At 47.5% G+C, this 13,575-nt stretch overlaps 1 protein-coding gene across 1 annotated transcript; it reads left to right on the plus strand.

The window, feature by feature from the left end:
- The first annotated feature begins 10,808 nt into the window (after positions 1-10,808).
- Positions 10,809-12,002, plus strand: NPPB (natriuretic peptide B). Its single transcript, XM_052653552.1, has 3 exons — positions 10,809-10,934; positions 11,212-11,458; positions 11,986-12,002. Exons 1-3 carry the CDS (start codon positions 10,809-10,811, stop codon positions 12,000-12,002), a joined length of 390 nt encoding a protein of 129 aa, XP_052509512.1.
- Positions 12,003-13,575: the final 1,573 nt, after the last annotated feature.

Below are 13,575 nucleotides of genomic sequence, written 5' to 3' on the forward strand. Positions count from 1 at the left end.
TTGTAGCAAGAATCATCATTGTTCTTTTATGGCTAAACAATATCCCATTGTATGGCTAGGCTATGTTTGTTTATCCATTCATCAGTTGATGGACATGTGAATTGCTTCCACTCTTTAGTTATGATAAATAAAGCTGCTATAATATAAACATTTGTATACACGTTTTTGTGTGGACATGTTTTCATTTTTCCAGAGTGTATTGACTGGAGTAGATTTACTTGGTCACATGATAACTCTATATTAAATGGTATGAAGTTTATCATATAGTATCTTTATATTAAATGGTATAGAGTTTATCATGTGGTAATTCTACACTAAACAATGTAGCATTTATCACATGGTAATTCTATATTAAATGGTATATAGCTGTTGGTAGAATTTAACTTCTCTGATCCTCTCCATTCCTCTTAATCAGCCTCTTTCTTAAGGGAACTTGAAATCTGGGTGATACTCTGGTGTTCATTTAGATTCTGATTCCACTTGTCTGGCTGGAATTTGGGAGGCAAGACCAAGGCTAGGGAATGACTCTGGGGGAAAGACTGTGTTAGCCAAAACACCTTCACATGCCTGCTGTTTAGCTGTCTTACTTTACCTTTTGAGCCCCTCCCAAATAATGGTATAGAGTTTCCTATGTGGTAACTTTATATTAAACAATATAGCATTTATCACATGATAACTCTTTATTAAACTTTTTGAGAAACCACCAAAGTGCTTTCCAAAAGAGCTGCATCATTTTCCATTCCCACTAGCCACATATAAGAGTTCTAATTTCTGCACATCCTTGTCAACCCTTACTATCTTCCTTTTTTTAAAAAAAAATTAGAGCCATCTTAGTGTATAAAGTGACATCTCACTGTGGATTTGATTTGCATTTTCTTAATGGCTAATGACACTGAGCAACTTTTCATGTGTTTATTGGCCATTTGTACATCTTCTTTGCAGAAATATGTATTCAAATCCTTTGCCCATTTGAAAAATGGGTTATTAGTGTTTTTGTTGCTATATTTTAAGAGTTTTTAAACTGTATTCTGGACATTTAAATATGTAATCCACAATTATTTTCAAATATGGGCTGTCTTCATGTTCTTGATAGTGCCTTCGTTGCACAAAATTTAAAATTTTGATCAAGTCTAGTTTATCTATTTTTTTCCTTCAGTTGCCTGTGTGTTAGTCATCCTATTTTACCTAATCCTAGAGTGAAAAAACAAATGTGGCAAAACATTAAAGAATGGTTTTATCTGAGTAAGGGGTATATGGAACTTCTCTCAGTTATTTTCGGAACTTCCTTATAGGTTGGAAGTTAGTTCAAAATAAAAAGCAACTGGCCCTAGAAAGCCTTCAGTACACCAAGAGTGTGGGTGTCACCTGGGATGATGTTTCCTTTGTATAGACTAGTCCATGGGTTCCTACAGCCTCCCTGCAGGGCAGATACTGGCCTCATGTCCATCTCATGGTTGAATCAGTTGAATCACTGCCTTCCTGTGTGACCCTGGACAGGGACTTTTGTCTTTCTGGGCCTCTGTTTTCCCATCTGTAAAATGAGGAGAGGGACCAGTGGCTGCATTTTCCAGGGCAAGGGTGGAGATGCACTGGGGAAAGGAGGAGGAGGAAGAGAGTTGGAGGGAGGGGTTGCTTAGAGTTTCCCTGCAGTGGCAGCAGCAACAGCTCCTGGTTCTTTGGGACTGACCTGACCTGATGTGTGTGTGTGTGTGTATTAGTCACCCAGTCATGTCCAACTCTGCAACCCCATGGACTGTAGCCCTCCAGGCTCCTCTGTTGGTGGGATTTTCCAGGCAAGAAAACTGGAGTGGATAGCCATTCCCTTCTCCAGGGGATCTTCCCAACTCAGGGATCAAATCAAGGTCCCCTGTGTTGCTGGTCAATTCTTTACTATCTGAGCCAACAAGGAAGCCCCCGTGACCTGACCTGGGCTGGATTTTAAAGGAAGGATGAACTTAAATTCCGTTCTGTTCTTTATTCCGCTCTTACCTAAGATGCTTTCTCTGCCTAGTGGGAGTGGAACTCTGCCCCAAGCAAGAAGGTGACGATGAACTAAATGTGCAGGAAAAGCAAACTCTATCTTGATCTGATGCCGAGCAGAAAGGGCACCGAGTTCCAAGAAGAAACTAAGCTGTTTGACTATGGGAATTTTAGAGAATGCTCACTCGCAAAAGGACCACTCAAGACCAAGAGCCTAACATAAGCCAAACACAGTTAGTATGATAAATGTTTGGCGATGTTTAATCATAACATGAAAGATCTCTAGGGAAAGATTCCATGGTCTTTCCTGCAAGGACAGGATGGAAGCTCCAAAATCCGTTGTCTAAGATGGCACTGTGGGGAAACGCAGAGCGCAGGGATTGGAAAACAGCCAGCCCAGCAGCCAAGGTTTCTGAAAGATTGTATCCGCTTGGCATTCTCCTTTTATCCTCATGTGCACACGTGGGTACTCAGTCCCTTCAGTCATGTCTGACTCATTTTGGCCCCATGGACTGTGGCCTGTCAGGCTCTTCACGGGATTCTCCAGGCAAGAATACTGGAGAGTGTTGCCATTTCCCCCTCCAGGGGATCTTCCCGATTCAGGGATGGAACCTGTGTCTCCTGCATCTCCTGCATTACAGGTGTATTTTTTAACCACTGAACCGCCATGGAAGCCCCTTAATCCTCTCACAAGTCCACACTGTTCCTATTTCATGGATGGGAAAACAGCAGTGCGAAGTCTGTGACTTTCCTGAGGTGGCACAGCTCTTGACACCAAGGGTGCTGGAATCTTGCCCATCCCGCTGCCCCACCTCCGAAGGGTGGATGAGGAGACTGAGGCCCCAAGGGGATGCGGCTTGCACAGAGCCGGAAGCTCAATGACCAGGCAGGGTTGATGGTGTGGGGGTGGGAAGGGGGCTTGTGAGCCTGTGCTCTTTCTCCTGATACAGGAGGAGGGGTGGGGTGCAAGGAGCCTGCCGATTGACCGATGATGGCCATGAGCTGGGAGGCACGCTGGCCTGCTGCAGCTGCAGAGGTCCGGTCCTGTAGTTAGCCCCCTGGGCTGGGGGTCAGTGCTGTCGTGCAGCAGAATCCTCTCTACCCTCTCAGCCAAGGGCTGCACTGTCTCGCCCCAGATGGCGGTGAGGTGGTCAGACCCAGGATGTCAGCGCTCTTGAGGACAGGCAGCTGGAGACCCTCACAGTGAAGGCCGGCGGTGGATATCCAAGAACAGTGAGGTGGAACCAGGCGGGGATGCTAATGAAAATTGGAGAACTCCCCTTTGTCTTGATTCCCACATCCACTATCTGCAGACAGAAGAACCTGGGTAAGGGAGCAGCCCCCAAGCCCCACCCTCCTCTCCGCGTGTCCTGTTGCCAGATTGATATAGGACGTCCAGTTAAGTTTGAGTGTCAGACAACATGGGACTAATATTTTAGGGTAAAGAAGCCCCAGTTTACTGGGCTGAGCTGTGCCCCCCAGGAATTCCCCTTCTGAAAGAGTACTGGAGGAGTGAGCTCTTGGGCTCAGCTCATTTAAAAAAGTGAAAAAAAGTGAAGTCGTTCAGTTGTGTCCGACTTTTTGTGACCCCATGGACTGTAACCTACCAGGCTCCTCTGTCCATGGGATTTTCCAGGCAAGAGTACTGGAGTGGGTTGCCATTTCTTCAGCTCATTAATGCTCTCTATCCCAGCCAGTCTAGACAGGAGGAGACATTTGTTTCATCAGGGAGTCCCAGGTCTGGGAACAGACTCTCCCACCTAGAGACAGGGCACAAGCTTGTCCAGGGTCAGCTCCTGACCCAGTGAGGTCAGCTTCTTGGGCCGTGGAGCATCTCTCCAGGGGCTCCCCGATATGGCTTTTTCCCCTGAAGCCAAAGCCAGTCCTTTAATTGGTGACCTTGAGCCTTCAAACCAGACAGGCTGGGTGAAGCCAATGCCCTGTCACCACCCTCAGAGGTTAAGAGCCGCATCCCCTAGACCAATTTAAGTTAAATTTCTATCACTTCTCTCTCAAAGATTCCTAACTGAGGCAGTTCCCAAAAGAAACTACATACCTTTTCTTAGAAATGTATCTTGAGAACAAGGTATCTCAGCCCTCGGTAACAGCCCAAGGTCTAGAACCTTTGCAGACAAAATTGCTGAGCACTGTCCAATTTGATTTTCTCCTCTTGTAATGTGAGTTGATCCCCGTGGTCAGACAGAAAGCAGAGAACACTGAGTGCACTGAGTGCAGACCCCATGTCCCTCCCAGATTAGCAGGGCCAGAGAACGGTTGTCACACCCACTTCCAGGCTCCCGGCTCTGAGCTAAGATAATCCTTTGTCTTGTTCCTGTGGTAAGGAGGTGAGATTCCTGGACCAAGACAACCTTGGGAGGGAACTGCCTCAGGAGGCAGAGGGACCTCTTTCCCATGGTGTCTCTGGCTCAGCATCACAAGATGTACAAATGTCCAGCTGGTCAGTGGGGGTCAACATGTACATCCTCAGTCCTGCTTCTTAATGACCCCTCCTCAACCTGTGAAGGGGGAAGTCTGTCTGCCTGTTAAGACTGTAGGCAACTTGAAGGCAGTCTTTGGACCTTCTAATTCTTCCATCTCTCCCCACTGTGCCAGAACAGAACTCTTGTAGGGTGTGGATTCTGGGGGGTACCTCTCATCCTTCCTTCTGTATCCCTCCCACCTGCTGAGACAGCTCAGACTTTCCAGCCTTTTGGAAAGTTATTGAATGTGTTTTCTGCTTTCTGTCTGACCATGGGGATTAACTCACATTACAAGAGGAGGGAGTTAAATTGGACATTGCTCAGTACTTTAGTCTGCACAGGCTCTAGACCTTGGGCTGTTACCCAGGGCTGAGATAGCTTGTTCTCCAGATACACTTCTAAGAAAAAGATTTGCAGTTTCTTTTGGGGACTGTGTCAGTTAGGAATTTTTGAGACAGAAGTGATAGAAATTTAACTTAAATTGGTCTAGGCAAAGGAGGGGTATATTTATTGGTTGAAAGTAAATTGACTTCAAGATTTGCTGAGTCCAGGGGCCCCAATGATGTCACTAGAATGTCAGCTATGGGGACAAAGAATGAATACAACCCTTTTTGGAGGTGAGGGGAAGGATAAGGTGACCCTTTCAGAATTCTTTTTTCCTTTTGAGGTTATAACAATGAGAAAGAGAGGGGAAGAAAGGAGAGACAGGGAGAAAAGGGGGGAGAGAGAGACTATTACCCTGCAACACACAGGCAGCCATAGTCAGATGCTTTGAGTATTGTTGTTGAAGCTGGACTTGGGATGCGTGCTCGGTTGTGCGTGAATGACTCTTTTGCGACTGCATGGACTGTAGCCAGCCAGGTTCCTCTGTCCACGGCATTCTGCAGGTAAGAAGATTGGAGTGGGTTGCCATTTCCTTCTCCAGGGGATCTTCCTGACCCAGGGATCAAACCTATGTCTCTTTTGTCTCCTGCATTGGCAGGCAGATTCTTTACCACTGCACCACCCGGGAAGCTAGACGTGGAGTGGGAAGAGTTAATAGCTATTTTCTTCCAGGCTACCAAACCCAGACCTTCCTCTGCTAACCATGAGTCTAGAAGTTCACTCCAAGAGCAGAGACAATCTACACACTCAGATTGGTTTCTAAAGCACCTTCAGCATACACACACACATACACGCACATACACAGGGCTGCCACTGCTGTGAAGGATCTGACAGCCCCTCTGTGGGTGGTTTCTGGCTTTTGGAGAAAGTCTAAGGGTCATAGAGGATGAAGGTTTTGCTGGGGGCTGGGAGTTGGCAAGTAGAACTAACCAAGAACTAGGTAGGGGCAGTTGACTATAATAACGTTTTTGTCTAATTCCTTCTTTCTGCACAAGGGGAAACAGAATCCCAGCGCATAGAAAGGACTTGCATAACACTATTCAGTTGAGATAGCAGTACGCAGAGGCTCGCCAACTGCTGACTCCTGGGGCAGTGCTCCTTGCCCCGCCTTCCCCTGTCCCTGGGTGCCCAGTGCTCTCATGCTGCCCCATAGCTGCCCAGGGCTGGGCTAGAAGTAGGATGTGAAGAGAAGCTGTAGGGAAGTAACTCAGCATAATACAGCCAAGCCACACTCCCTGATGGGATCAGCTATCACAAACCTTTCTTTCTTGCATCTTTTTCCTTCTGCCAAGAGCCTAGGTGCTATAGACCGAATGTTTGTATCCTTCTAAAGCGGAAACATTACTTTGCCAACAAAGGTCCATCTAGTCAAGGCTATGGGTTTTTCCAGTAGCCATGTATGGATGTGAGAGTTGGACTGTGAAGAAAGCTGAGCACCAAAGAATTGATGCTTTTGAACTGTGGTGTTGGAGAAGACTCTTGAGAGTCCTTTGGACTGCAAGGAGATCCAACCAGTCCATTCTAAAGGAGATCAGTCCTGGGTGTTCGTTGGAAGGACTGATGCTAAAGCTGAAACTCCAATACTGGCCACCTCATGTGAAGAGTTGGCTCATTGGAAAAGACTCTGATGCTGGGAGGGATTGAGAGCAGGAGGAGAAGGGGATGACAGAGGATGAGATGGCTGGATGGCATCACTGACTCGATGGATGTGAGTTTGAGTGAACTCCGGGAGTTGGTGATGGACAGGGAGGCCTGGCATGCTGTAGTTCATGGGGTCGCAAAGAGTCAGACACGACTGAGTGACTGAACTGAACTGAAGATCATATGTTGAAACTTAACCCCCAATGTGATGGTATTAGGAGGTAGGGTTTGAGGAGGTGATTAAGACATGAGGGTGGAGCCCTCATGAATGGGATCTATAAAAAAGACCCTGCTGGGACTTTCCTGGTGGCCCAGTGATTGGGACTTTGCCTTTCAATGCACGGGGTGTGGGTTTGATTCCTGATCCGGGATCTAGGATCCCAAATGTCTCTTTGTCAGAAAATGAAACTTAAAGCGAAAGCAATATTGTAACAAACTCAGTAAAGACTTTCAAAATGGTCCGCATCAAAAAATCTTTAAAAGAAACCCCATATATCTCCTTTACCCCTTCTGTCATGTGGGGTTTCAATGAAGACAACTTACGGGCTCTCGCCAGACACTGGCGAGATTCTTGTATTTCTGCCCACACCTTGATTCTTGTATTTCCCAGTCTCCAGAACTAAGAGAAATAAATTTCTGCTGTTTAATCCACCCAATCTATGGTATTCCTAGTTCATACAGCAGACTGAGTGAACTAAGATGCTAGGAGAGGTAGTTGAACACTTAACCAGCCCCCCAGTTCTGCCCAGAACCCTCCTCATCTCTCTCATGGCTGACCCATTCTTATTCTTCAAGCATTAGCCGAGAATCACCTTCTCCAGGAAGCTGCCTCCTCAACTGAGTGTTCCTACCACGTTCCCAGAGCATTGTTGGATCAGTCACCCCCTTACCCTGGGGACCTGTGACTGTCTGTTTCTCTCCCTACACTGCATGCTCCTCAAAGGCACAGGGATTTGAGAATTTGGATATAAACATCTCAGGGAGGCTCTTTTTCAGCTTACCGCATATCCATCTCATTTGATCTTTGGGTGGTAGTGCTACGACATAGCTCCATTAAATAGAGGCAGAAAAGGGCATGCACAGAGTAGGCATTCAATAAGTGTTGATGGAGATGGTCTGCTGTAAGAGCTGCCCTTCCCTGGGCAGAAGTCCCTGGAGTGTGTATTCAGTCTTGTGTCTGCCCTGAAGTCTTCTCCCACAATCCCCTCCACTGGGAGAAGAGAGGGGTTCTGTCAGAGGGCTCAGCACTTTACCATTTTCCCCTGGAATGGCTCTGTCTCCCCATTGAGACAGAATCTCCTTTGAAGCAAAGATGAACTCTCATATGTCTTCTAAATTCTTTGGCTCTTTTCACACTGCTATTGACTTTCAAAGACACTTTTTTCTCCCTTTTAGACTGTGAAAGGAGGGAGCATATGCCCATTTTGCAGAAGAGTAAAGCAAGGCTCAGGCTACATACAGAGTCAATTCTTGGAAAGTATTGGTTGATGGACTCTGTCTTGCTCCCAACCCTTAATCTTCATGACTTCCAGTTCTAGGGATTCTCTACACCCTCAGCAGCCCCAGCCTTAAGTCTCAGCTCTGCTCTTGGCTGTCTTTTGTTGTCTCTCTCTGCCATTTAATTTTTGGATATTATTCCTTTGGTGTGCATGTGTGCACGTGCACACACACACAGGCACACACTGTTCCAGCTCCCAGAATCTTTCCAGGACTGACATCTTTACACAGCCCTTACCTCTCCCCCATCTTTATCTGTAAAATGCTGAACTTGCCTTTGCTTGACCTCCTTCCCCTTGTGTCAGGGACCAGACTTACACATACTTCACTGCACAGCTTTCTGTAACTTTAGAAATGACCATAGGGTAATCTAATTTTTCTTTAGTAGAAACACCTAACAATCCCCCTGGCAGTGATTAAGAGCTTCAGGTCTAAAAATCAGACTGCCTAGGTTAGAATCCAGGTTTTAGCACTTGTCAATTGTGTGATCTTAAGAAAATAGATTAAGACAACCTAAAAATTCCATGGATGGAGGAGCCTGGTGGGTTACAGTCTATGGGGTCACGAAGAGTCGGACATGACTGAGAGACTTCATGATTCATGATACTGAATGGGAGAAAATATTTGCAAATGATGTGTCTGATTAGAGGTTCATATCCAAAACAAACAAACAGCTCATACAAGTCAATATTTAAAAAACCTGATGGAAAAAATGGTGAGAAGACCTGATTTGATGTTTTCCTAAAGAAGGCATACAGATGGCCAAGAGGCACATGAAAAGATGTTCAACAGCATTAGTCAGTGGAGAAATGCAAATCAAAACCACAATAAGATATCACCTCACATCTGTCAGAATGGCTATCATCAAAAAGACCACAAATAAAAAATGTTGGCGAGAATGTGGAGAAAAGGGAACTTTGATGCACTGTCAGTGGGAATGTAAACTGGTACAGCCACAAAAGACAAATACTATATGTTTTTATTTCTATGTAGAATCTAAAAAAATAAAACAAGTGAATGATATAGCAAAATAGAAATAGATCCAGAGGTACAGAGAACAAACTAGTGGCTGCCATTAGGGAGTGGGATGGGGGAGGTGCAAAATAAGAGTAGGGTATTAAGAGATATACTACTAGGTGTAAAATGATATGATACAAGGATGTAATATATGGTATATGGAATATAGCTAATATTTTATAAATTTAAATGGAGTATAACCTATAAAAATATGGAATCACTATGTTATACAGCTGAAACTAAGTAAATCAATTGTACCTTGATTAAAGTAAAAAATCAATTTTGCTGTAAAAAAGAAAAGAAAAAAGTATTTTAATTTTTCTGGGCTCAGTTTCCTTATCCAAAAAAGTGAAGAACAATAAGAACAATTTTCTCATTCAATACCTGGGAGGTGCTATTTTTCAGGCAAGATTTGCTTAGTGGTCCCAGCTTCTGCGCCTTTCTCCACTTTTGTCATAACACCTTTCCTTTCCTGAACAACCCTTCTCCCTCATCCTGATGCTTGCCAACACAAGTTATCTGGAAGGGGCAGTGACATCAGTCATGCACACTTTAAGGGGGATTTAATCTGCTGTGTCTCTTCCCAGGGCCATTTTCCCCTTGGAGCCCCCTTTGCAATCACAGGCAGGAGGCCCAGACCTGCAAATTGCAGACCAGATCTGCGAATGGGAATGAGATCCTGGACGACCAGTTGAAGGAGGCACTGCAGAAGACTCCCTCACACCCCTACTGTCCCACTAAATAGATAACCATCTTGCAGTCATCCTTGCTTTTTCCGTTATGCTGACTTGGTGGGGGAGAGGAGGTGTTGGCACCTGGAGGAGACGTGATAGAAGGCATTCCTGAATGACTTCATCTCTGGGCTTTGCCTCTCAAAATTCCTGTCAAATCAGCTCTACCCTTTAAGGGACGGAAGAAGGGTCAGCATTCCAGAAGTTCCTTGTCATACCCAGACTTTTAATCAGGTGACACTGGAGAATTAGCATCCTAGTGCAGGAGGTCGTGAGAGGGCAGGGAGGGGGTCTCAGGCGTCTCTTGGCCCCTGCCCCGTGCTTGTCTTTCTGGCAACACCGGAGTTGAGGAGAGCAAGAACTCTTGCGTTGGTGGCTCAGCGTGATCAGAACCTCGGACAGCGGTCAGCGCGCCCGAGGGACCGGCGGTCTGGCGCAGGGCAGGGTTGCAGGCTTGCGCTCTTCCAGGCGGGGTACCGAGTTCCAGGCGGGGAGGGAAGACGCGCTGCAGTGATGGGGTGTTGGCTGGGGCTGTTCTTTGTGAGTCACCTCGTGCGCCCGGCATTTGCGTCGAGTCTCTGATCGCTGGGGTTCTCTCTTCTCAATTCAGGAATGGGGGTGGGGAGGAAAGAAAAAAATCCACGCTAATGCCCCCGGCGGTTTTGCAGGAAAGGAAGCAGAGAGAGAGACGAAAGACTATTGGTGTCTACCCCTCCCTGCCTACGCCCCCACTCCCGCACCCCACCCCTCCAAACCCCCCCGCCCCCCACCCCGGGCGCGCGTTCCAGCTCCCGGTCAGGCCCATTTCTATACAAGGCCTGCTCTCCCCAGCCTCCACCCCCTCGGCGCGGAGAGGTGCATTCCCCCGCCCTGAGCTCAGCGGGTCGGGCCGGAATGCGGCCGATAAATCAGAGATAACCCAGAGAGGCAGGGCCGGCCCAGCTCCCAGGACCAGGGATAAAAGGCCTCTGTTGCCCAAGGATCCGGGAGAGCGCCCACCGGGCACTAGAAGGTGAGACGTGAGGCGCAACCCAGCGAAGCAGCCGCGGCCGCAACCTCCATCCGCTCCGCCAGCGACATGGACCCCCAGACGGCGCTGTCCCGGGCGCTCCGGCTTCTCCTCTTCTTGCACCTGTCGCTGCTAGGATGTCATTCCCACCCGCTGGGTGGCCCCGGCTCGGCTTCGGAACTGCCTGGGTTACAGGTGAGCGCTGCTGAACTGCGTAAACCCGGTTCGCCAAGAGGGCGCGGACAGCAGCAGTTAACGGGTCCCCATCCCCCCACCCTCCACTTACATCCCAAGAGGTCCCCACCCTCCCTTGGGAATTAGTGATATGAGAATCAGAAAGGGAATTAGAAAATGGAGAGACTGGGTGCGGGAAGCCGGTACCCAGCGCTGTTGGATCGCTTTGCCGCCGTCGAGGGTGGCTGGGCCCAGGTGCGGGTTTCTGAAGCTGCGGCTCCCCTACCGTGCATTGCAGGAGCTGCTGGACCGTCTACGAGACGGGGTCTCGGAGCTGCAGGCGGAGCAGCTGCGCGTGGAGCCCCTCCAGCAGGGCCAGGGCCTGGAAGAAACCTGGGACTCCCCGGCGGCAGCCCCCGCGGGGTTCCTTGGGCCCCACCACAGCCTCCTCCGGGCCCTGCGGGGCCCCAAGATGATGCGCGACTCGGGCTGCTTTGGACGGAGGCTGGACCGGATCGGCTCCCTCAGCGGCCTGGGCTGCAATGGTGAGCGCCTATCCCCATTCCCACTGCACATCACCATTAGAGCCACTTCTGGGTCCGATGTCTCAGGGGACCAAATTTTGAACAAAGAACACCACTCTTCTTTGCTGGCAGTCTTCAGGGCCAAGGCATGCTTCTCTGGGAATATTAAATTTGGACAACATTCATTATCATGTCTGGGAGCCCCTTCTATCCACCTCCTGCCTCTGACTGAAAGGGGCAGAATCTTTAGGATGTAACTCAGTCACTGTTCAGCAGACCCTCCTTGGAGCAGAACGAGTAGTTAACATTTTTCCTCCTGGTTTCCCCTGAACTGTCTAAAGCTGCAAAGGCAGAGGGGAGGGTCACCAGGGGGATCCCTGGTTTACAAGGAGGAAGGGGAGGTCCGGGGAGATGGGTTATTCCAAAGCCCCAAACGTGCAGATGAACTGAAGAGGGGGGTGGCAGGGGTGTCACAGAGTGAGGGAAAGCTCAGATCCTTCCTGTCTCCCACCCCAAAGTCATCATCACCCTCTCTTTTCCCCCCACAGTGCTGAGGAGGTACTAAGAGGAGGTCCTGGCTGCAGATATGGCTGTATCTGATTCTCCATCAACTCCTGATCCCCTTGGAAGCAACTCCTATTTATTTTTATTTATTTATTTATTTGGTTGTTTTATATAAAATGGTTCTTATCTTCGGACACAAATTTTCCATGATGAAATAAAGTCAGTATTATAGTTTTTCCTTCTGAAATTCATTTGTCTCAGTGTTTTAAAAAATAACCCATCGTTTAAAAACAACAACAACAACTCTGTGTTTTCTTGCAAGTCCCAAAGGTGTCCATTTAATGGTGGGGTGTCCCCACATGGCTTCAAGGGCTGATGATCAAGCAGTTGCTGGGAGGGGGACTACTTTTCTTGAAAGTTTTTTTTTCTTGTTCTGAAATGTCTCTAAACACCTCAGACACTTGAGACACTTTCCAGAAACTACTTTTGAAAGTCTGACAGTTTCTCTGTGGGAGCTAAATGGACTCTGATGTATTCCTGCTTCATGAGGGTGTGTGGCAGGGTATTTGCCCCTTGCCTTCCTTCTGCCTAGAATTCTGTGACTGGAGGTACTGTCTGTATATTTGTTGTTTCCAGAAGCTCTCAGAGATCGAGGGCAGTGTGTGTGTGTGTGTGTGTGTGTGTGTGTGTGTGTGTGTATCAGAGAGAGAGAGAGAGGGACGCTGGCTTATTTGCATTCTTGATGAGTGTGAGTTCTCCCTCCTGCCTCCAACCTCAGGTTCAAACCTTCAATTCCTGATGTCATCCTGGAAAGGTGACTTCAAAACCCTGAGTTTAATAGCATTTTCATTTCCTGAGCCCACAAGCATAGAAGTGCCTGAAAGAGGCCCAGCATTTCAGAGTGCCCTTCCCTTGGGGTCCCACATTTTTACTTCTTCTCTGCCCTAGAGAGGAAAGATTTTTATTCTAAGGCAGGAAAAGAGACAAGCCCCAGAACCCTACTGTGCTGCCTTAATCAGCTGGGAGTCCTAGTAGGGGGTCACTGCCCTCTCCTCTCAGGATGCCCCTCCCCCTGCATCTTGGGTTCCAGGCATCCCACGTCATGTGATGGAACTTGCTCTTGCTTTCAACCTATGCAGTTTACTTTGCCAAGAATGCCTTTTATGGTACCAGCTCAGCAGGAGAACAGGACTATAAGTATCCCCATTTTATGGACGAGAAAACTGAGACCAAGAAAAGGGAAGCATCTTACCTGAAAGCATACAGCTGCTAAGTTCCAGAGCTAGAATTTGAGCAGGGATCCTTGTGAATCTGGAGCCTGTACTCTTTCCCTGAGCTCCAGACCTTTAACTGCACTCATGACTTTCCTGCTGTCCTCATCTGATGTTTCTTTGAGTGAGGGGGAACCAGAATTGGTGGATCTTTGTTTTATTTCTCATCTTAACCCAATTTGCATCTGAGGTGATAGATATCTAATGAGATTAAAGTTTTGAAAATAAGGTTTTAGGACCAATTTATTCTCAAAACAAACAAACAAAAAAAACCTGTGAGTCATCTTTGCCTAATGTTTTGACCCTAGGTGGTAATAAGTAATTAGCATAGTTAATATTTATAAAGAACTTATAATGTCCAGG

This window comes from Budorcas taxicolor, chromosome 16 (genome assembly GCF_023091745.1).
Source record: "Budorcas taxicolor isolate Tak-1 chromosome 16, Takin1.1, whole genome shotgun sequence".
In the NCBI taxonomy this organism is placed as follows: Eukaryota; Metazoa; Chordata; class Mammalia; order Artiodactyla; family Bovidae; genus Budorcas; species Budorcas taxicolor.

Coding starts and splice junctions, on each gene's coding strand:
- NPPB (XM_052653552.1), top strand. CDS start 10,809: ATGGACCCCCAGACGGCGCTGTCCCGGGCGCTCCGGCTTCTCCTCTTC. Junction 10,935..11,211: donor CGGAACTGCCTGGGTTACAG/GTGAGCGCTGCT, acceptor CGTGCATTGCAG/GAGCTGCTGGACCGTCTACG.